At 48.3% G+C, this 24,250-nt stretch overlaps 1 protein-coding gene across 1 annotated transcript in view; it reads right to left on the minus strand.

Annotated features, from left to right (window-relative positions):
* HIRIP3 (HIRA interacting protein 3) overlaps positions 1-24,250 on the minus strand; it is an 83,230-nt gene that overhangs the window by 41,724 nt on the left and 17,256 nt on the right. The window contains exon 3 of the mRNA XM_033947107.1: positions 8,961-9,153. Coding sequence (XP_033802998.1) covers positions 8,961-9,153 — 193 coding nt within the window. The remainder of the gene's footprint in view (positions 1-8,960; positions 9,154-24,250) is intronic.

Below are 24,250 nucleotides of genomic sequence, written 5' to 3' on the forward strand. Positions count from 1 at the left end.
AAAAAAACTCAACTCACCCCCCCCCCCCCACAGACTTTCTAGAGGCGACCTTCGATTATGAGGTGGAGGAGATAGATCAAAAGGAATACCATAGAACTCATCTGCAGACAAGTCAGTTAGTCACTAGAAGAGCTTGGTGACAGGTCTGAGTCATATTCCTCAATGTCAGTCCTTGCAAATGTAGAGTGTTGAGGAGAATGCCGAAATGGATGTTGAGCTGAGTGGCAAGATGGACACTGAGATGATGTGTGCTCCATAGAAGATGGACGTCTCCTCGACTAAGATACTCAACATCGTGGTGTCAGAGATTGATGTCTGTTGGAGTCCGAGGGTATTGCTTGGACTGGGTGTATCAGTGCAGTAATTTGCATAGAGTGTGATTGCAACAACACTTTCAGCTGTTCTTGCAGAGAAAGCGCTGGTACCGATACATTAGGCGTCGTGTGTCGAAGCATTGGGGACCTTAATGTCGAGGTATGTCTCAAGAGGAAACACCAATTGCAGAGATGGCAATCTGGCATCAGTGTGTCGATGATGATGCCTGGGATGATGCAGATGCTTGTTTCATAGGGGAGATGTTTATGCTTCTTAGCTTTCTTTTTTATTTTTTACAAAGCTTCCCCAATGCAGATGTTGACAGCGGTATACGTTGAGCATCAGTGTTGGAGTCTCCAAGCTATAGTTGATGCAGTTGACCCAAAAAGTTTCTCAAACCTCAAGTTCATGGCTCTATGCAACCTCTTTTGCAACTTTAAGCAGAGTGTGAAAGAATTTTTTCAATGTTGAGGACCTAGAAACTGGAGACACAAGATATGCAGATCCTTGCCCGAAATGGCCCTGTAGCATCGAGTGCACCACTTGAAGCTGCTACAGCTTGGACATGGGAAGAAAACCACTAACGCAAGGTCAAAGGATTCAGTTCCGGGGAGGTCAAGTAGATGGTATACCAAAAATGAGTCAACACTCCCAGCCTGAGACCAGGCTGAACAGGGCCCTTAGGCACAAAATTAAAAATTAATCAAAAATTGAAAATTTTGATTTGAAACAAAAGGGAAATAACGAAAACAGAAAATTATGACTAAAATAACACGAAGGTACACAATATGCACAACATAACAAAATTTATTTATATACTGCAAAACTGTAATGCACTATGCAGAAAATGCAAGTACAAAATAATACACGCTAGAAAACTGGAAGAACTACGATGGGAACTCACGGCAGCCATTTTGGATGAGTGATCTGCATGGGGCAGAAGCGTAGGAAGATCGCTCCTGCTCCGAAAGACTGCTAGACCACCAGGTAAGGTCCGGAGAGGCCCGGGAGGTGGGGGTGATTTCGGTTTTAGGAAACCACGAATAATCGAAATTGCGAGTCCTAAAACCGCAAATTGGGAGGGGGAAGTGTACAGTATTTTTCAGGGCCCAAAGGGCTGACTGGCATCCAAGATACATACTTGACGAACAATCAGAATAAGACTGTAGGCAGGCACAGGAAGGACAGGGCAGGAGTCCATAATGAGACACTTATCTACTGGAAAATATATTATCAAGGTAAGAACATAATTTCTTTTTCCAGTGCAATAGGTGTATCATTCTAGCCAATCAGGACATACAAAAGCAGTACCAGAAATCTAGAGCGGGCTCACTGTGCCAGCCCGTAACTGAACCCCCTCCACCACTGACGAAAGGATGTGATACCAGAATGGGAGATGGCGAAAAATGCAGCTGGCACCCTGCAAGACACCGCTGAGACTCCTACGGAAGCCCGACAGCCTGCGCTCAAATCCCTACTAAGCAGAAGGTAAGGGAAAGTAAGCGGAGAAAGCCCCAAGCTCCAAAAATACTTGTTCAGGCTGGCTAACAGGTACCACAAGAGATTGATATGTCAGCTGCAGACCTCAGTCTGCTTTTCCTCCTCGCAGGCAGAACAGACACTGAAATTGGTAAGCTCTGAGCACCATAAACACCAAATATGAACTGAACCAACACTGAATAAAATAAAGAAAAGGGGAGAGCAGAACATAAACGCTCCTTCAGGCTCACGTACAAAAGGAAAAAACTGTAGGTGGCAGAAAAGCTCCCAGTGAAGTAAAAGGATCACAGAAAAAATCCGGAGTGGAGTCCTTCTGAGGCTTGTGGCGACGAGGAAATTTCCCACTTGTCCAGAATGACACACCTATTGTCAGTGTTCTCCCCAGCGCTTTTCAGCCGGGTGCTCCGCCCAGCAAATTTAGATAAGAACATAAGAAGTTGCCTCCGCTGAGGCAGACCCTAGGTCCATCCTGCTCAGCGGTCCGCTCCCGCGGCGGCCCATCAGGCCCATTTCCTGAGCAATGGTCTATACCTATCTATACCCCTCAATCCCTTTTTCTTCTAGGAATCTATCCAAACCTTCTTTGAAACCATTTAATGTTTTCTTGTCTACAACAGCCTCTGGAAGCGCGTTCCACGTATCCACCACCCTCTGAGTGAAAAAGAACTTCCTAGCGTTTGTTCTAAACCTGTCCCCTTTCAATTTCTCCGAGTGCCCCCTTGTACTTGTGGCGCCCCTTAATTTGAAAAATCTGTCCCTGTCTACTTTTTCTATGCCCTTCAGGATCTTGAAGGTTTCTATCATGTCTCCTCTAAGTCTTCGCTTCTCCAGGGAGAAAAGTCCCAACTGCTTCAATCTTTCGGTATATGGAAGTTTTTCCATTCCCTTTATCAGTCTAGTTGCTCTTCTTTGTACTCCCTCAAGTACCGCCATGTCTTTCTTGAGGTACGGCGACCAGTACTGGACGCAGTACTCCAGGTGCGGCCGCACCATTGCACGATATAGCGGCATGATGACTTCTTTCGTCCTGGTTGTAATACCCTTCTTAATGATACCCAATATTCTGTTTGCTTTCCTTGAGGCCGTGGCGCATTGTGCTGATGCCTTCAGTGTTTCATCTACCATCACTCCCAGGTCTCTCTCCAGGTTGCTGACCCCTAGTGATGTTCCCCCCATTTTGTATGTGAACATCGGGTTCTTTTTCCCCACGTGCATGACCTTGCATTTCCCCACGTTGAAGCTCATCTGCCATTTTTCGGCCCACTTTTCCAGCTGTGTTAGATCCTTTTGAAGATCTTCGCAGTCTTCCCTGGTTTGAGCCCTGCTGCATAGTTTGGTGTCATCTGCAAATTTAATGACCTCACACTTGATTCCCGCCTCTAGGTCGTTTATGTAGATATTGAACAGGAGCGGTCCCAGCACCGACCCCTGCGGAACTCCGCTCGTGACCCCTTTCCAGTCTGAGTAGTGGCCCTTTACGCCAACCCTCTGCTTCCTGTTTGCCAGCCAGACCTTGATCCATCGGTGGACCTCCCCTTGTACCCCGTGGTTCCATATCTTTTTAAGCAGTCTCTCGTGTGGCACCTTGTCGAAGGCTTTTTGGAAGTCAAGGTAAATGATGTCTATAGATTCCCCTTTATCCACCTGACTGCTCACCCCCTCAAAGAAGTACAATAAGTTAGTGAGGCATGACCTACCCTTGCAGAAGCCGTGTTGACTCGGTTTTAGCTGCCCATTTTTTTCGATGTGCTCACAGATGCTGTCTTTGATCAGTGCCTCCATCATCTTTCCCGGGACTGAGGTCAGGCTTACCGGCCTGTAGTTTCCCGTGTCTCCTCTTGCGCCCTTCTTGAAGATGGGCGTGACATTTGCTATTTTCCAATCCTCCGGGATCTCACCGGTTTTTAAGGATAGGTTGCCGCCACTGCTTAACGCGCTGCCTAAAGAGCCGCTGAAAGACTCCCGCCGGACTTTAAACAAAACCAAACCCAGCAAGCGACTCGAACCCGGCTTCCCTCCGAAACCGGAAGTTATGTTGGGGGGGGGGGGGGGGGGGAGGGAGGAGAAGCTGGCAAAGACCATTAGAGCCCCGGAGCATGCAGGAGATAGGCCAGCCACGGAGGGAAGCTTACTTCAGGCCTTTCTCGCTGCCGGGTCCTGCCTACTTTCTGTTTTCGCGAAGGTAGGACCCGGCAACAAGAAAGGCCCGAAGTAAGCAAAAGCAGCAAGTTATAAGCTTCCCTCTGTCGCTGACCTTTGGGAGATAGGTCAGCGATGAAGGGAAACTTGCAACTTGCCTTTGTAGCGAATCTGCCGGGTGTGTGAGAAGGGGGGGGGTGAATGGGAGGAGAAATGCTGCTGTACCCAATTAGAGGGGGAGGGAGAAGAGAAATGCTGGTGCTTCTGCTGTACCTAATGGGGGGGGGGGGGGTTAAAAGAAATGCTGATGATGCTGCTGTACCCAATAGGGGGAGGGGGAAGTTAAATGCTGCTTCTGCTGTACCCAATTGGGGGGGGGAAGAGAAATGCTGATGATACTGCTCTACCCAATGGGGGGAGGGGGAAGAGAAATGCTGCTGCACCCAATTGGGGAGAGAGAGGGAAGGAGGGAGAAGGAAGATCAGGAAAAGGAGGAAAGAGATGCAAAGAACATGAGAGGGAGGGAAAGGAGATACCATACCATGGAATGGAAGAGAGATGTCAGGGCATATGGGTGGGGGGGGAAGCAGGGCCGGATTAAAGGATAGGCCCAGTAGGCACAGGCCTAGGACCCGAAATGGCCAGGGGGGGCCTGCCAGTGCTGTGCTTTGGGGCCTCACCCTTGCTGGATTCGCTGGCAGCAGCAGCAGCCGCATCATCATCCCGGGCACCCCCCCAACCCGATCCGACCCTCCTATCTCTCCCTCCTTCCCTCATCAGTGACGTGCCAGAGGGAATCACAGTAGGAGAAAGCCCTGAAGCAGCCTGCTTAGAGTAGAGCAGTGCTGTTTAGAGTCTCATGATGGGAGGGAGGGAGAGATGGAGAGATAGGAGGGTCGGGGGGGGGGGGAGAGTAGCAGTCTGCCCCGGGTGCTCGGCCTGGTGTCATGAACTTCTTCGGCTAGCAACAGCATTTACAATTCACTGCTGTTGCCAGCTTCAGGCCTTCCTCTCTGCCGGATCCTGCCTACTTCTGTTTCCATGAAGGCAGGACCCGACAGAGAAGAAGGCCCGAAGCTGGCAACAGCAGTGAATTGTGAATGCTGCTGCCTGAAGAAGTTCATGACGCCAGGCCTTGGGTGACAGAAGGAGGAAAGGGAGCAGAGGGGGAGAGACTTGCTACACCCAACCGGAGGGAGAAAGAAGATGAGGGAGGGAATGAAACGAGATGCCAGGGATTGGAGGGAAGGAGGAAAGTATGCCAGACCAAGGGAAAAGGAAGGGGGAAAGGGTTAGGGTTAGGGAGGAGAAGTCAGAGCATGGAGGGGGAGGGAGAGATGGAAGAAAAGGAAAGGAGTGAGATCCCAGAGAATCAGGGAAGGGAAGATACCAGACTATGGGGTGCGAAGAAAACAAAGGAGAAGCCGCCATCCTATCCCATGGTGTTGGGAAATAAGGGATTGCCAGACAATCAAGTGACCAGGACAAGTATCCTCAAGAGTTCTTTCCTTGAAATAACCCAAAACTTTTTTGAGACGAAAGTGAGAACAAGTTCCAGAGCCAGGGGTTGAGTTCAGCCGAGCAGGAGTCCGGAACCCTGGAAGCTGCCATGGACTTGACAACTCAGCTGGAGAGCCAAAAAACTGCAGAACCGAGCTTAACTAACGAACCCTGGATGGGGGATGACCTGGAAACTGCAGAAAGGTTTAAAAGGGCCCAAACCAAAGATGAATCCCTTTGGGAAGCAAGAGCTTAGGTGGTAAGCATAGATGACCATCCAGCGAGAGGGCTAAGCTCAGGGAAGCTCAAAACCCTCTATTTCATCATTAAACAGGACTTCGTATATTGGGTGGATAGGGGCCCCCACCAGGGAGAGGAAGTAGAACAATTGCTAGTCCCTCAATCGTTCAGATCAAAGTTCTACAGTTGGCCCACAGTCACCTGCTAGGGGGCCTCATAGGGAGGGATAAGACTCAAGAATGCATTTTAGCCCGTTTCTACTGGCCAGGTATCTATAAGCAAGTGGACCTCTTTTGTCAGCCTGTCCCACCTGTCAAGTGAATAATCCTACTGGGGTTCCACCTGCTCCGTTTGTGCCAGCCCCCTAGTCGATGTCCCTTTTGAAATAATTGCTATGGATTTTGTGGGGATCTTGGAGCGGACGACCTGTGGGAACAAGTACATCCTAGTCATCCTTGACTATGCCACCAGGTATCCAGAGGCGATCCCTTTATTCCAGGGGTGTCAAACTCAATCACATTAAGGGGCTGAAATCGAAAACACAGGCTAAGTCGTGGGCCAGACCCTGTCCAATCTCCGCCCCAGACCCCACCCCATAATAGTACTAATTCTAACACCATTTTTTCCATTCATTTTTCATATATACACACACACAATATAATATTATTAACACATAATTGTTAACCACAAATTAAACTACACAAAGCACACTGTATGCTTCTCAACATTCATTCCTACCAGAACACAGATAACCTCTATGCAAACACAGGACCACAAACTAAAAGTACTAATATATTCAAATGAAACCCTAAGATTCAAGACTCTGCATGCAGTTCAACCCCCAGAGAAATAGAAACAAATGCATTTCTTCCTGAGCAGTGCAAAATATAGACAGCAGATTAAAATTCTCAAAATTGACACAATTCAAACACTAAATTGAAAATAAAATAATTCCCCCTACCTTTGTTGTCTCCCTCCCTCCATGCTGTGCCTCCCTCCGGTGGGTGTCTTACCTTCTAGCTGGCTCCCACTTGGCCATTTTATGCAGCCCGATGCCCCCGGTGTTATCCTGTGGCCAGTTCCCTCCTCTTCCTCCTCACAGCCACAGTATGCACAAAGCCACATGCATTGGCTCCTCACGTGTCCTGTGCCTGAACCAGAAGCCTTCTCTCCGATGTCGCAACGTCAGAGGGAATGCTTCTGGATGAGACATGGGATGTGCGAGGAGCCGCTGCACGTGGCTTTGTGCACACTGTGGCTATGAGGAGGAGGGAGCCAGCCACAAGATAACACCGGGTGCATAGGACTGCATAAAATGGTCAGGTGGGCTGGATTTGGCCCGTGGGCCTTGAGTTTGACACTTGTGCTTTATGCAATATGAAAATTACAACAGTAGCCCAGATCTTGTGGGAAGTGTTTGCCCATGTGGGCATTCCAAATAAAATTCTCATAGACCAAGGCACCACTTTTATGTCAAGGACAATGAGAGAGTTATGTAACCTGTTGCAAGTCCAGACTCGGAGAACTTTGATCTATTACCCTCAAACCGACGGCCTGGTCGAGAGGTTCAACAAAACCCTCAAGCACATGCTTAGGAAGTTTGTAACAGAGGACGGGAAAAATTGGAACTCACTCCTGCCATACATAATGTTTGCCATCAGGGAGATGCCCCAAAGTTAGACGGTGTTCTCCCCCTTTGAGTTGCTGTACAGGAAGAGGCCCCATGGCATGCTGGATATGGTAAAGAAAATCTGGGAAGAACCCAGCCAGGGAAGAAACCTGGCTGAATTCATAACCATGATGCAAGACTGAATGAAACAGACCAGAGAAGCTGCTTGAAAATGCCTGGAGAAAGCCCAGCAGAGACAAACGTTGGCGTATAACACCCGGGTGGTACTGAGAGTTCTGTAACCTGGAGACAAGGTCCTTGTCCTTCTGCCTTTCTCTGAAAGCAAACTACTTTGCAAATGGCAAAGCCTATGAAGTCAGTGAATTATAAAGAGACTCAATCCGATCGGAGAAACAAGACCAGAATATTTCACATCAATTTACTAAAAAAATGGATTCCTATGACCTCGGCGTTGGTCCAGCGGGACGACTTCAGCCCCTTGGGTGAGGGGGGAACCTAAAGCCACCCAGATACCATTCTCAGATCAGCTGCAGTCCTTCCAGAGAATCTGATCTTCCAAAACAAGGATGTCTTTTCCATAAAGCCAGAGCAAACTCATCTAGCCACACACAAGATCATCACGGAGCCTGTAGTTGTCCGCCAATGACCCTACCAGATCCCTGAGTCTTGACAGCACACGGTGACAAGGGAGGTCAAAGACATGTTACAGATGGGAGTCATAGAGGAGTCTTACCGTTACTAGTCCTCGCTGATAGTACTGGTGTCGAAATCCGATGGAATATTCTGTATTGACTTTTGTAGAGTAAATGTGGTGTCCAAATTTGATACCTAGCCCATGCTGAGGATGGATGAGTAAATTGACCAACTAAGGAAGGCTCAATTCATCTCCACTTTGGATCTGACCAAGGGTATTAGCAGGTACCCCTTGCCCCCGAAGCCAAAGAAAAGACAGCCTTCTCCACCCCTCAAGGGGAGATCTGTGAGGAAAGCAGACCTCTAATTCTGTATAAATAAAAGCTTATTCTCCTACCTCCTCAGACTTCTTGTTAGTGTTTGTGCGACTCATGTTTGGGTAACGGGGCTACGGCTGTAATATACACATTGAGTGAAGAAATATTTTCTCCGATTTGTTTTAAATCTAATACTTAGTAACTTCATTACCTGAAATGTAGTTACCTTCCCCTGGTGTCTATGGATAATCCCCTAGAGATAAGCAACTTCACTTTATTCTCCATAGTTATAATAAAGAGGGAAATAATTAAACCCATGGGGACCTTGCAGACCTATAGATATGTTTATGCTTATTACATTTGCTAAACTACCCTTCATAGCTAAACACCTAGGCAATTTACAGTCATTTCAAGTATCAAGGAAAAAAACAACAAAGAACTTGATCAGATAGGAAAATGGAAATAGAATAGAGAAAGAGATACAGAGGAGAACAATAGAGCATGCAGGCTGAGCAGATCTGCTACAATTCAACCTGGCTGTGCACACTACACCTGAAGCTGGAGGAGAAGAAAAGGATTTAAGAGTTGCCCTAAACTATTTATAAGAAAAGTGTAGTAGTACCATTTACTACATCAATACTTTTTTGGCCTTGTTTCTTGCTTCCTTACTCTGCCATGATTCTTACCCAACTCAGAGCACAGATGCTTCCTCTTCTGAGGGCTTTTACCCACATTCATCTGCCTATCCTGGCAATCTGAGTCAAAAGACCTGTTCTCCTTCATTGCTGTTGAGATGGGGAGGAGCTGGGGACAGGAAGAAACTGACTTTTTGGAGTGCACCAAGGCAGCCAGGGGTTCATTATCATCTGAATCTTCTACCTACAAGAGGAAAGAGGGAAAGGTGAAAATCTTTATTAGAAAGCTATGTAATGGGAACCTTTACAAGGTGCATTTCTGAGAATCTAGAGGTGTTCCATCTTCCATATTTTATGTTCTCCAGTTAAATAGTACAGGTTGAACATCTCTAGATATCCAACGATTTCCACAGCTAGGATTAAGACTGCATTTCACAGCTGATCACTGCACCGGTGAGAACAGCAGTGGTCATCAGATGAGGTTAGAGAATGACATGGGGAATAAATTTGTCCCCTGTCTCCGCCCAACCCCGTGAGCTTGTCCCTGTCCCCGCCCGCCCCCACAAATCATCTGATCCCATTCACACAAGCCTCAAATAGTTTTATACTAAACTTATTTTATTAAAGTATAAAAAGAAACAATATTCTACTAATATACTACTTTATCCTAAAGCAAAGAAAAGAAATATAAATTTTTTTTCTACCTTTGTTATCTGGTTTCTGCTTTCCTCATCTTCTGCCTTCTCTCTGCCTCTTCCATATGGCATCTGCTTTGTTATTGTGCCTCTCCCTTCCATTTCTCCTTACACCCCCCCCTCATTGGTCTAGCACCTATCTCTTTCAGAGCCTTCTCCCCGCTCTCTCCTACCCACTAACATGCTGCATCTTCTCCTTCCCCCTCCCCCTCTCTTTCCACTTCCTTCCAGCGTGTTCCCCTCTCTCTCTCCTCCCAATTTCCTCACAGCGTGCTCCCCTCTCTCTCCCCTACCCATTTCCATGCAGCGTCTGTTCTTCCCTCCCGCATCCTTTGCGGCCCAGCAGCCCACTCACTCCCTCCTGATTGCCGCCATCCGGGCATATCCCTCCCGTCCCCTCACCTTCTTGGTGATTTTCATTTTTTTGTCTCTCAGCTGCCCGAGCCTTTCATCAAGTCGCATGTGGCTGCCTGAAACTTCTTCTCTGACGCAACTTCCTGTTTCCAGTAGCATCAGAGGAGAAGATTCAAAAGCCGCGTGCAACTTGTTGAAAGACTTGTGCCATTGGGAGACAAGAAATATGAAAATCACGTGAAAATGAAAACGTGACTTTAGGATGAGACGCCAAAGAGGAACGATGATATTGGGCTCAAAACCCCCCCCCCAAAAACAGAAAGCCCAGACACATTGACCCAAGGAGGCTCTACAGAGAGACCTTCATCAAGACCGGTGACAGGTCAAATGCACGCAAGACAACAGCGCATGGACAAAAACGCGAAGAAAAATCAGCGCAAAGATAATAGTGCAAGAGACAACTGAGCGCAAGGATAACTCAGCGCAGTTGTCTTGCCGCTCAGTTGTCTTTGTGCTCAGTTGTCTTGCGCCTGTTTGTCTGCGCGCTGTTGTCTTGCGTGCATTTGACTATGAACCATCAAGACCAGCCTTAAGAAAGGCAAAAATCACCAATTCAAATAAGGGTTTCCCTGGTCCTGAGTGCACCAGTGTTAGAAAGCCTTCCATGCCTTAGCATAAACAGAAACCGTAGACAACTTCTTAGACTTGAGAAGTGCATCAATAACCACATCAGAATAACCTTTATATTCTAAGGTTGCACACTCCCCCTCTCTTTCCTTTCACTGTAAGTCACCTAAAGCCTGCATAGGTTTGTGCGACACACAAATGGAAGATTAGATTAGACTCAAGAACCATGCTGTAAGAAAGTGATCAGAGTCCTCCATACAGCCAGACCCTGCTTAAGCAGGTTCGGATGGCTCAGCTGAAGGCTGCGATCCTTGCGAAGACATATCAGATCTGTGTACCACAGTCTGCGAGACCAATCGGAAACCAAAGTAACTTTGGAAGTGGAATTACCAGCCCATTGTCTGATCCAGAGCATCCTGCAAGAAGAAATGGAGTAGCCCAACACCTTTGCTAGTACCCGTACAAGGTCACACAATGTGTCAGCAACATAATCTGACCCAGCCAAAAGTTGAGGAGGATCCATAGCCTCATTCTCCAGCGTGCGCAGCCGAGAGAGACAGGTGCATGTAACAAAGGACACCACCGAAGCAGCCTTTATACCTAAAGCAGATGCTTCAGTCTTCGGAGGACCACATCCATACAGTGGTCCTGCTTATCTTTAAGCACCACACCTTCACTAGGAAGAGAGATGCACTTAAGTCACCTGTGCAACCAAAGAATCTACCCTAGACTGACCCAGAAGCTGCTGGAACTCCTGTGCCAGAGGATACAAGCGAGACATGGCTCTTGCTATCTTAAGAGCACCTTCTGGAGAGTCATACTGAGATTAGAACGCTCATATCAGGGTGCCAGAGGAAAGTAGCAGATTGCAAGCACACACCACAAAGCCAGAAGGAGAAAGTGGACAGAGCTGGCTGAGTGACTAAATTCAACTCCTGCAAAGACTCTGAAATAAGATCTGACAAAGTCACAGACTTAGATAAACAAATAACCATGGGAGTGTCCCCAGGTTCAAAAACCACAGAGGGATCTGTAGATCCAGCACACAGTCCCTGGACTCCCATACTAGAAAGTGCTGCGACTACAAATAAGGGGTCAGCAAGCTGGTCAGCGGGAGACAGCGTATCCAGATTGTTCCCGAAGAGAGGCAGCGTGGGAGCCCTGCTCCGCCCCTCTCCCTGACCGAAAGGGAACATTTAAAAGAGCACAGCAGCCAGCCGGGCCCCCTTTCAGGCCACCAGCGGGAGACAGCGTATCCAGATTGTTCCCGAAGAGAGGCAGCGTGGGAGCCCTGCTCCGCCCCTCTCCCTGACCGAAAGGGAACATCTAAAAGAGCACAGCAGCCAGCCGGGCCCCCTTTCAGGCCACCAGCGGGAGACAGCGTATCCAGATTGTTCCCGAAGAGAGGCAGCGTGGGAGCCCTGCTCCGCCCCTCTCCCTGACCGAAAGGGAACATTTAAAAGAGCACAGCAGCCAGCCGGGCCCCCTTTCAGGCCACCAGCGGGAGACAGCGTATCCAGATTGTTCCCGAAGAGAGGCAGCGTGGGAGCCCTGCTCCGCCCCTCTCCCTGACCGAAAGGGAACATCTAAAAGAGCACAGCAGCCCAGCCGGGCCCCCTTTCAGGCCACCAGCGGGAGACAGCGTATCCAGATTATTCCCGAAGAGAGGCAGCGTGGGAGCCCTGCTCCGCCCCTCTCCCTGACCGAAAGGGAACATTTAAAAGAGCACAGCGCCAACAGCATGCGTCTTAGTGCGCGCCTTTGTGAAGCGCCTGCAGTGACGACAGTTGGATTCTGAAGCTAACAAAATAACAGGCTCCAATCAGCAGGAGCACACCAGCACTTTACGAGAGCGATGGAGGACCCAGGATCCCAGAGGTACTTTCCGGTATACTGCACAGAGTGCAATATGTACGACTACCTCCCCTTGGGAAGGCGGGAGTACATATGCAGTCGGTGTCAGGAACTGGAAAGCCTGAGGATGGAGGTCGGCAGATTGAGGGTCAGGGTCCAGGAACTGGAGGGACTGCGCACCACAGAGGAGACGAGCTGGTCAACTCAGAACACAGATGGAGCAGGCCCCATTGTGGACCAGGTGAGGGACCTCGAGAGATTCATCGAGGAGGCCTATAGGAAGGTGGAGGAACGGGACCAGCAGCTGCACAGACGGATGTCGGCAGACGAGATCCAGGATCCACAAGGCGACACCGGGGAAGGACCTAGCGGAGGAACCACGCAAGAGGAGGAGACCGCGACTCACTGGGACCCCGAGGGAGAGACACCGCACTACACCAAGGACACGGACCTGAGGCAGAGGAGGTTGCTGAGGAAAGGGAAGTCTGCTATTGTGGTGGGAGACTCGATCTTGAGAGAGGTAGACAGTCACGTAGCTGGAGGAAGGGAGGACCGGCTAGTGACTTGTCTCCCAGGGGCCAAGACACGAGACATCACTGATAGGATCGAGAGGATCCTGGATGGAGCAGAGACAGAGGAGACTGCGGTAATAACCCACGTCGGAACGAATGATGTGAGCCGGAGGAACTTCAGCATGGCCACACTGACTGACCAGTTCAGGGTCCTGGGACGAAAGCTGAAGCGGAGCACACGGAGGATAGCATTCTCGGAGATCCTGCCTGTACCGAGAGCAGATGCAAAGAGGCAGGCAGACCTCCAGGCTGTGAATGCATGGTTGAAGAGATGGTGCCAGGAGGAGGGCTTCCACTTTGTGAGGAACTGGACGTCCTTCTGGGGAAAGAGCAATCTCTACCGGCGGGACGGCCTGCACCTGAGCACAGCGGGAATTAGACTACTGGCAGCCAATGTGAGGAAGGAGATCGAGAGGGCTTTAAACTGAGGAGAGGGGGAAAGCCGACAGCTGATCTGATGTTGACGCTTCGGACAACAGTATCCAGAACAGATGCTGAACAGGCTGACTGCAGGGAGGAAGCAGAGGGACCGGAGGATCTTATGATCAAACAGCGAGGGAAACATCAGGTAAAGGGAGCTTGCTGGGAGAAGACTAAGGGACATGGAGACACAGGGGGACTGGGTGGCACGAGGGCGAAAGCTGAGGGCAATATAGAGGTACCACAAGGCGAGGGGGCTCAAACAGAGGCTCAAGGGATGATAGCCCAGGAGGGGGCCGGTAGGGCTAGAAAACCCAGAGGAAAAGCGGGGAAGTGGGGTGGCGGGAATGTGGGGAAGCTGAAAGCTAAGAGGGTAAAGGCTGAGGGCAAAGCAGAAGCACAGGGAACAGGAGAACTGCCCGAAATCCAAGGGCAGGCGGCCCAGGTAAATGCAGAGGTGGAGGAAAAACGATGGGACCTGCGGTGCTTATACGCAAATGCAAGAAGCCTCATGGCCAAGATGGGTGAACTAGAAGTCGTGGCCAAGGGGGAGGACCTAGATATAATTGGAATTGCAGAAACCTGGTGGACAGAGGAAAATCAATGGGATGTGGCGCTGCCGGGGTACAAGCTCTACAGGAGGGACAGGACCCACAAGAAGGGGGGAGGCATAGCCCTATATATAAAGGACTCTATCCACTCGGTCGGGATGGATATGGCAACGAAGGCAGAGGGGCTGGAATCGCTATGGGTCAAATTGCCGGGAAACAAGGGTGCAGGCATAAAACTGGGGCTGTACTATCGCCCACCTGGTACGCCAGAAGGAGTCGGACACGACTTGGAAGCGGAACTGAGACAGGAATGCAGGACTGGAAGTGTAACAGTGATGGGGGACTTCAACTACCCGGGAATAGACTGGAGTACGGGTCACTCCAACTGCACTAGGGAAACAGGATTTGTAGAAGCTGTGAGGGACTGCTTCATGGAGCAACTAGTCAAAGAACCGACGCGAGGGGGTGCTACTCTTGACCTCATCCTAAACGGATTAGGGGGGCCTGCAAGAGGGGTAGAAGTGGGAGGACAACTAGGCAACAGTAATCACAACGCGATCAGATTCACATTAGAAAGGAGGACCGCAACAACTGCGCTCAACTTCAAGAAAGGGAACTATGTTGCTATGAGGGAAATGGTGGGGAGGAAGCTCAGAAACATCTTTAGGATGGAGACTGTGGGAAGCGCCTGGACCCTATTCAGGGACACCCTGCAGGAAGCACAAAGAATGTACGTCCCCAGTTTCAGGAAAGGCTGCAAGAACAAGTGATCAAAGGACCCGGTTTGGATGTCAACTGAAGTAAAGAGGGCAATAAATGACAAAAAAGTATCCTTCCGGAGATGGAAAAAGGACCCAACGGAGGAAAATCACCAGGCGCACAGGAAATGCCAAAAGGAATGCCACCGAGAGGTTAGAAAAGCGAAAGGGGAATACAAAGAGGGGCTGGCCAGGGAGGCGAAAAACTTCAAGGCATTCTTCAGTTACGTAAAGGGGAAGCGACCAGCGAGAGAGGAGGTGGGGCCGTTGGACAATGGGGATAGGAAGGGAGTGATTAAGGAGGATAAAGAGGTAGCTGAGAGGTTGAACACGTTCTTCTTGTCGGTTTTCACGAGCGAAGACACATCTAATATACCGGACTCAGAGGAGCTCATGAGTGGGGAACAGGCCGAAAAATTGGAGCACATAGAGGTAAGTAAGGAGGATGTCCTCAAACAGATAGACAGGTTAAAATGCGGTAAATCACCGGGCCCGGACGGGATCCACCCAAGGGTTCTGAAGGAACTAAGACAAGAAATAGCGGGCACAATCCAGCATGTTTGCAACCTATCCTTGAAAACTGGTGAGGTACCAGAGGACTGGAAATTGGCGAATGTCACACCTATCTTCAAGAAGGGATCGAGGGGTGACCCCGGGAACTACAGGCCGGTGAGCCTGACTTCAATTATAGGGAAGATGGTGGAAGCTATGATCAAGGACGGCATTTGCGAGCACATCGAGAGGAATGGCCTACTGAGAACAAGCCAGCACGGATTCTGTAAGGGAAGGTCGTGCCTAACGAACCTTCTGTACTTCTTTGAGGGAATAAGCAGTCGGGTGGACAATGGGGAACCCATAGACATCATTTACCTCGATTTTCAAAAGGCTTTCGACAAGGTGCCACATGAAAGGCTGCTTAGGAAGCTGTGGAACCATGGGGTGGGAGGGGATGTGCACAGATGGATCAAGCACTGGTTGTCGGGTAGACTGCAGAGGGTCGGAGTGAAGGGCCAATATTCTGACTGGCGGGTCACAAGCGGTGTGCCACAGGGATCGGTGCTGGGGCCGTTACTCTTCAACATATTTATCAATGACCTGGAAAAGGAGGCAAAGTGCGAGGTTATAAAATTTGCAGACGATACCAAACTGTGCGGCAGAGTTAGGTCCAGGGAGGAGTGTGAGGACCAGCAAAGGGACCTGGACAAGCTGGAAGACTGGGCAAACAAATGGCAAATGTGCTTTAACGTGGAAAAATGCAAGGTCATGCATATAGGGAAAAAGAACCCGTTGTTCAACTACAAATTGGGGGGGGCATTGTTGGGAGACAGCAGACTTGAGAGAGACTTGGGTGTGCTGGTGGATGCATCACTGAAGCCATCTGCACAGTGCGCAGCAGCCTCGAAAAAAGCCAACAGGATGCTGGGCATCATAAAGAGGGGCATAACAACCAGGACGCGGGAAGTCATCATGCCATTGTATCGAGCGATGGTGCGTCCACATCTGGAATACTGCGTTCAGTATTGGTCGCCGCACCTCAAGAAGGACATGGCGGTACTTGAGAGAGTCCAAAGGAGAGCAACGAAACTGGTAAAAGGGCTGGAAAACTGCCCATACGCCGAGAGGTTGGATAGGCTGGGGCTCTTCTCTCTGGAAAAAAGGAGGCTCAGGGGAGATATGATAGAGACCTTCAAGATCATGAGGGGCATAGAGAGGGTGGATAGGGACAGATTCTTCAGACTGAAGGGGACAACAAGTACGAGGGGGCATTCGGAGAAACTGAAGGGAGATAGGTTCAAAACAAATGCAAGGAAGTTTTTTTTCACCCAAAGGGTCATGGACACTTGGAATGCGCTACCAGAGGAAGTGATCAGGCAGAGTACGGTACAGGGATTCAAACAGGGATTGGACAGATTCCTGAGGGATAAAGGGATCGTGGGATACTGAGGGAGGAGCTGGGATGTAACACAAGTATAGAAAGCTAACCAGGTAATAAGTATAGAAACCCAACCAGGTCGTGCATGTGCAAGACCGGAGGGTTAGGACTTCGATGGGAAGATAGGACTTCAATGAGAAACCAAGGTGGCAAGGGAGCCCCTTCTGGTGATTCAGACAGGTCGTGACCTGTTTGGGCCGCCGCGGGAGCGGACTGCCGGGCAGGATGGACCTATGGTCTGACCCGGCGGAGGCACTGCTTATGTTCTTATCAGGATATCCCAGATCAGGAAGCGCAAGAAGAGTGGCCAACTGAGTTGAGGACGTGCCCATAGAAGCAACACCACTGAGAGACACATTGGAGGAGGAACAGAATTGTGCAAGGGAAGAACGTCGGCTTTGAAACACATTCTACGAATGTTCTCTCAGGATTTCTACAAATGTTTCATAAATTCTGAGAAAGCCTTTGGTTCCTGGGGCGTAGAGTCACCTTTTGATAACTTAACTTAGCATTTCTTAGGCTGCAGCGGGTCCGCAGCCAGGTGCACAGAACTATGTAGCAGCTGTGCCAAGCCCCAAAAATAAAGATCGCCCCACTGGGTTAGCTGAGAATTTGGCCACCTACGTAAGCATGGGAGAGGCTAAGCTTGGTACAAATGCCTCTCCTGACTGCGCTACGTGGCTCAAGGATGCTCTTGAGGTGGTAAATTTGCGCAAATCTGGCAAGAATTTATATTAGGAGATCCCAAGGACTCCATCCCAACAAGTTTTGAGGTAAAAACTGCAGTTTTGGAGAAGCAGGGAGCTTTAAAAAAAAAAAAAAGATAGCTTAAAATCCAAGATGGTCACCACTAAGAAATTCACACCAAAATCATGATATTTTTCACATTAAAAAAGTACAAAAACAGCGATTTAAGAATTTTTTAGGTGGGAAATAGAGGTCATGTAGAAACTGTCAAATCTTTGATTTTCAAACCTCCCCCGATTCACCTCACAAGCTGCGACAGCATTTACTCACTGCAACTTGTGCTGGAAATGTGCAGCCTGCCTCAGCTCTCTAACAGTAGCTGGAATTAGAGAATCATTGCCTCATGCTGGGAATGCCTCTTCGATGCTGATCTTCGGGCTACCAGTCAAACCCTATGCCTGACTGCACCTCCACCCCTGCGGATCAACAGACTCGCTCATAGTTGGGCAGAGGTGAGAAGACACAGTCGGCACCTGCGAGACACCACCAAGTCTCCTATGGATGCCCAACAGCCTGCGCTCGAACCATCATTCAGCAGGAGAAAAATGGGGTCCACCCCGAGCTCCTTTGAAGCAAATGCAGGCTGGCTGACTGACAGGTATCACCAGGAATTGGCCTGCCAGCTGCAGACCAAAGTCTGTGATCTCAGTACAGATAGAGCTGAATAATTGCTCTGAGCACAAGAAACCTCGAAAAAAAAAACCCACCACAAGATGAAAAAACATCAAATAAAATAAAATGGACAGCAGCACACACACACTCCTGCTGGCACATGTGCAGAAGGGAAAAACTGTAGGTGGAACTAAGGAGCCCAGTGAAGTACAATGGAGGCACAAAGAAAAAAATCTGGAGTGGATTCCTTCTGCAGATGGAAAGCGGCTATGGGGACACAACCATCTGTCCAGAATGTCTAACCTATTGCACTGGAAATTATGTTTAATGTTAATAGGCTTTCTCTTAGCAAAGGTAGAAACATAGAAACATAGAAATAGACGGCAGATAAGGGCCCACGGCCCATCCAGTCTGCCCACCTTAATGTCCCTCCCCTACCTTTGCCCTGTGAATAGATCCCATGTGCCGATCCCATTTGGCCTTAAAATCAGGCACGCTGCTGGCCTCAATCACCTGTAGTGGAACACTATTCCAGCGATCAACCACTCTTTCAGTGAAAAAGAATTTCCTGGTGTCACCTCGTAGTTTCCCGCCCCTGATTTTCAACGGATGCCCTCTTGTTGTCGTGGGACCCTTGAAAAATAAGATATCTTCCTCCGCCTCGATGCGGCCCGTAAGATACTTGAACGTCTCGATCATGTCTCCCCTCTCTCTGCGCTCCTCGAGCGAGTATAGCTGTAATTTGTCAAGCCGTTTTTCATATGGTAGATCCTTGAGTCCCGAGACCATCTGGGTGGCCATTCTTTGCACCGACTCCAGTCTCAGCACATCCTTGCGATAATGCGGCCTCCAGAATTGCACACAGTATTCCAGGTGGGGCTTCACCATGGATCTATACAATGGCATAATGACTTCCGCCTTACGACTGACGAAACCCCTTCGTATGCAGCCCATGATTTGTCTTGACTTGGACGAAGCCTGCTCCACTTGATTGGCAGACTTCATGTCCTCACTGACGATTATCCCCAAGTCTCGTTCTGCTACCGTTTTTGCTAGGATCTCGTCATTAAGGGTATAAGACTTGCATGGATTCTGGCTGCCCAGGTGCATAACTTTGCATTTTTTGGCATTGAAGTTGAGTTGCCATGTCCTAGACCATCGCTCCAGTAGGAATAGGTCGTGCATCATGTTGTCGGGCACTGAATCTTCGTCTGTTGTGCATTTGCCCACTACATTACTCAGTTTGGCGTCATCGGCGAATAATGTTATTTTACCTCGAAGCCCTTCTGCCAAGTCTCTTATAAAGATGTTGAATAGGATTGGGCCCAAGACTGAGCCCTGTGGTACTCCACTAATCACCTCCGTCATTTCGGAGGGGGTGCCGTTCACCACCACCCTTTGGAGCCTACCTCCAAGCCGGCTCCCAACCCATTTCGTCAATGTGTTACCTAATCCTATAGAACTCATCTTATAGAACTCAGGTAGGACTGGCTGCTGGGGCATATAGCAATAATCTCATCTGAGGCTATATTGTTTCACTGCATCGGCATGGTTTCAGCCATCAACAAGAACCCCAACATGACCAAGCTACATCTGTGCATTCACACTAAAGATGGCACTATTTTACTCTGTTTCATTAATGATTAGAAGTTATACAACACAAGCTACATCTGTGCCAGAAGTGATTATAAGCAATGGAAAGATATAATCCACTTCTCCCTACCATTACAGAGGGATGGAACGTAGGAACCTAAAACACATTGCACAGTGCAGACATAACACCAGATGAAGCTACGTACCATTAGAATGTCTGTTTCTGAATGCATGATCCGTCTGCATAAGAGTCTAATTTTAAAAGACCTGATAACCCAGGGATCTCAAAGTCCCTCCTTGAGGGCCGCAATCCAGTTGGGTTTTCAGGATTTCCCCAATGAATATGCATTGAAAGCAGTGCATGCACATAGATCTCATGCATATTCATTGGGGAAATCCTGAAAACCCGACTGGATTGCGGCCCTCAAGGAGGGACTTTGAGACCCCTGTGATAACCACTAGCCAGGCTGGAATAATTGCCTGGATTCTCTTACCAGCACCCATGTCAGCGGCCACCTTAAAAGCAGCTGCCAATTGTGTGTGAATCACATGACAGCGCTGGTTAGAGAATTGCACCTCAAGCACCTATGTAGGCACGATTTACGCAAAGATAGGCACCATAAATGTAGGCCCGGAAAACCCTGTTCTACATTTCCAGCACCTATCTTTGCCAAGGGATTCCGAAAAGTGTCTACAGCTTGCCATCAGCTGATCACGGCAGAGGAATCCCCAATCAGCTGAGCTGGCAGGATTCCCTAAAACTGCAGCTTGAGGGATTCCTGCCAGCTCATCTGATTGAAGATTCTCTTGCTGCAATTCCTCCCACCCACCAATCCCCCCCACAGCACCCCTCCAAAGAGAGCCCCCTCCCACACACCACATACCCCTCCACACCTCCCTTGTACCTTTGGATAGAAAACCAACAGGAGGTATATCCACTCTCTCCTGCCGACAGGCCCACCTCTTCAAAATAGCAGGCCTTCCCCTTCCTGGTGTACCCTGGGATGCACTGGGAGGGGCCTAAGTCTCTGATTGTTTCAGGCACCTAAGGCCCCTCAAGACTCTAAACACATCACGCATAGCATCTGCGACATAATCCATCCCCAGCTGAACCATCTGGAGTTATGTGCTTGTTTCCGAAGCTGGAGCCTGGTGTAGTATTTTATGGCAGGTGCATACCAAGAAGGAAGTTGCTGTCTTAAGACCCAAAACCGAGGCATCAAAATGCCTTTTGAGAATCAGATCCAGTCTGCAATCCTGAGCATCCTTCAGGTCCACACCACCTTCACTGGGAAGAGAAGTATACTTTGTAATCTGTGCCACCAAGGAATCCACATTAGGTAGCATAAACAGTTGATGGAAATCTTGTGCTTAGTTATTGCCTTGGCCCCTCTGGAATTTCCCAATTCTCCGTCAGCATCATAGTGATCTCAGGATGCGAAGGAAAACATGTGGCTTGGGTCTTGGAGCTGCTCAACAGTGAGCACTGTGTCGAAAGAGTTTGCGGAACCTATAACTCTAGTTCCTGCAGAAAGACTGCAGTGATCTAATTTAAGTTGGCTGACTTAAAGAGCCTGCACAATATCAGATTCTCTCCCTGATCTAGGGCTGCTACGGCCTCCTGGCTATACTCACTCCCACAAGAACCTAGGTCTCCTACAGAGGAAGCACTTCTGGAGAAAAGCAGCAGCATAGATTTGGATCTTCAATCATCCCAGTCTTTCTTTGACTGTATCTCAGGTTCCCAGAGACCCCCTTTCTTGAAAAGGAGCCAGATTCTGCAGGGATAAACCTTCCTGCATGCTAACTGGAACTGCCTCAGCTGGACCTGGGAACTGTATGTAGTTCATAGAGGCATCATATGAGCGCCACAAAACAGAGAGTCAAAAAACAGACCAGAGTCCTCGGAGGTCCTCTTTAAGACTACTTCAAGGGACCTCCCTGTAATAATGGTATCCACATATTTTTGCTTTGCAGGTGGCACTGGATCGCAAGCAAGAGGACTCTAAGAGGGATTTATGTCCCACTTCTTGAGCTTTCTGTGCCTATGGAGGCTCTCAGTAGAGCTAAGCCCGTCGCTCCCATTCACCCCTCAAGTACCATGGAATGAGGGCCAGGGCGCGCCTCAGGTGCCCATCCAGCACACTACAAATTGGCACACTACAGTGGTTAAACCACCTGTGGAATCCATCCTGTTTCTAGACCCAAACAAGGTGTTCTGAGGCAAGGAGATGCTTTTAAAATAAAATCAGGAAACCCAAGATGGTCACTGCAGCAATGATTTTGGTGCCAAAACCAGCCCAGGGGAGCTACAAAAATAGTCAAAAAAATGGCAAAAACAAGTTTTAGGGGTGGGCGACCCTCAAGGAAGCCCCAGAAACTCTTATAAACCCCCAAATCAACTCCATCCCGATGTCTCTCATAAGACAGTAAGGAAAGATTGGGTTCTTACCTTTGCTAATTTTTCTTGTAAATTCACACTCTATTCCAGCAACAGAACAGCCCTTTCAATATGTTTTGAGGAGTCATCTAAAATGCTCCATATTTTTACATGAACATAAATGAACTTGCTCAGCAAAAATACTTCTTCATAAACAAATGAGTCTTGAGCAGCCGCCTAAATTGTTCCACATTCTTAAATAAACATAGTTGACCAAGTAAAAAAAATTCCACAATCTAGTCCCTCCTATTGAGAAACATGCCTGTCTTGTTGACATATAAATGCACTGAGACCACCACCAATTTAATTGCTGCTTCCAATCTTAATGATCTTTTTGGCATATATACAGCTAATGCTTTTATCAGATACTCTTGTCATCTGACCATACAAAGTCTAACAAATTATCAAACCTATTTTCAATATGTAGTTTAACTTTTCAATGTACATTTGCTCACAATTCAGGTTTAAATAGAAAATTAATATAAATTCTGTACTTGCGTTTTATGTATTAAAAATCACTGAATGACCTTTAAATGTTCACCAAAATGCTTATAATTTGGCATAATTAACAGTGATCAGGCAAAGAACAAAAATAAGACTTGTGGAGGTCATGTTCCATGAACTTGATTTTTTTTGGACCACTCTAATACACAAGGACTGGCAGTGTAAGCAGGACTTGCTTATTCACTCCTACCCTAGCTGAGATCATATTCATGCACCTATCTGACTTCATGCACAACTTTAAGTTAGGGTAACAGAAGTTAAATAGAAAATAAAAAGTCTTATCTGCTTTTTAAGATATTTTATTATGCACTATATTGATATAGTACAGTGTTCCCCTGGTGGTTCACGGTCACGGTCATTCGCGGTATTTTCTGACTGCGAACCGCCGACAAGGAGAGGGCAGCGGGAGAGGCAGGAGAGAGCAGCCGGAGCGCCGCAAGTGCAGGAAATCACTTACGGTATGCTCCGACCGCCTCTTTCTGTACTAAGTCAGGCCTTATCCAATCAGGAGCTGCATGTCAAAGCTGCCGCTGCCCTCTCCCGCTGCCCTCTTAAGGCTCCCCCTGAAAAACCGTATTTGCGGTTTTTCAAGATTCGTGGGGATTCCTGGAACGGAACCCCCGCGAATCTCGGGGCAGTACTGTATATAATGTGGCATAGTATGTTACTTATAGTTATAGGAATATTTTTTTTTGCTGAAATTGTCTATTGGCTATGTCCAGACTCTTTATTATCTACTCCCCCTTGGCCAGTAAATAAATCCTAAAAATCAATAAATATCTTTATAAGCAGACTTATAAATTATCCTTGGGGGCCACTCTAACCAAACAGTTTCTAGATATTCCTAACATGTTTCCCCGAAAATAAGACCTAGTGCCTTTATTGGGCTCAAAATTAATATAAGACATTGTCTTATTTTCGGGGATGTCTTATTTTTTTCATGTACAATGATCATCTCTCTCTTCCTCTCCTCCACCCCAATTCTTCCTTTCTCTCCCCCACATGTGCAGCATCTTTGCTCCCCTCTCACCCATCCCCTTGTGCAGTATCTTTTAATCCCTCCCATCCCTTGTGCAGCAGAACCCTTGCCATTTCTATCCCTCCCTTCCTCCCGTGTAGCATCTTTCTATCCCCCCGCCGACCCATCTCTCCCTCCCATCCGAACCGTGAGACCAAAATAAATACCTTATAACAGGGGTCTCAAAGTCCCTCCTTGAGGGCCGCAAGCCAGTCGGGTTTTCAGGATTTCCCCAATGAATATGCATGAGATCTATGTGCATGCACTGTTTTCAATGCATATTCATTGGGGAAATCCTGAAAACCTGACTGGATTGCAGCCCTCAAGGAGGGACTTTGAGATCCCTGCCTTATAACAAACCGGCAGCGTTGGCAGCAATCTAGACAGGCTGCTTCGCAGCCTTCTATCACCCAGCAGCAATGTGGAAGAGGAACGCCCGGGTGATAGAAGGCTACTAGGGCTTATTTTCGGGGAAAGGGCTTATATTAAGACCTACCCCGAAAATCATGCTAGGGCTTATTTTCAGGGTAAATCTTATTTTCTGGGAAACATGGTATGAATATGTATCAGATATATCTGCACACACAGTATCTAATATGTGTAAACCTCTCTTGTGGATTTTTTTAGGAATACTGTGAAAACCCAACTTCCTGTGCCTTTAGA

Source organism: Geotrypetes seraphini, chromosome 5 (assembly GCF_902459505.1).
Source record: "Geotrypetes seraphini chromosome 5, aGeoSer1.1, whole genome shotgun sequence".
In the NCBI taxonomy this organism is placed as follows: Eukaryota; Metazoa; Chordata; class Amphibia; order Gymnophiona; family Dermophiidae; genus Geotrypetes; species Geotrypetes seraphini.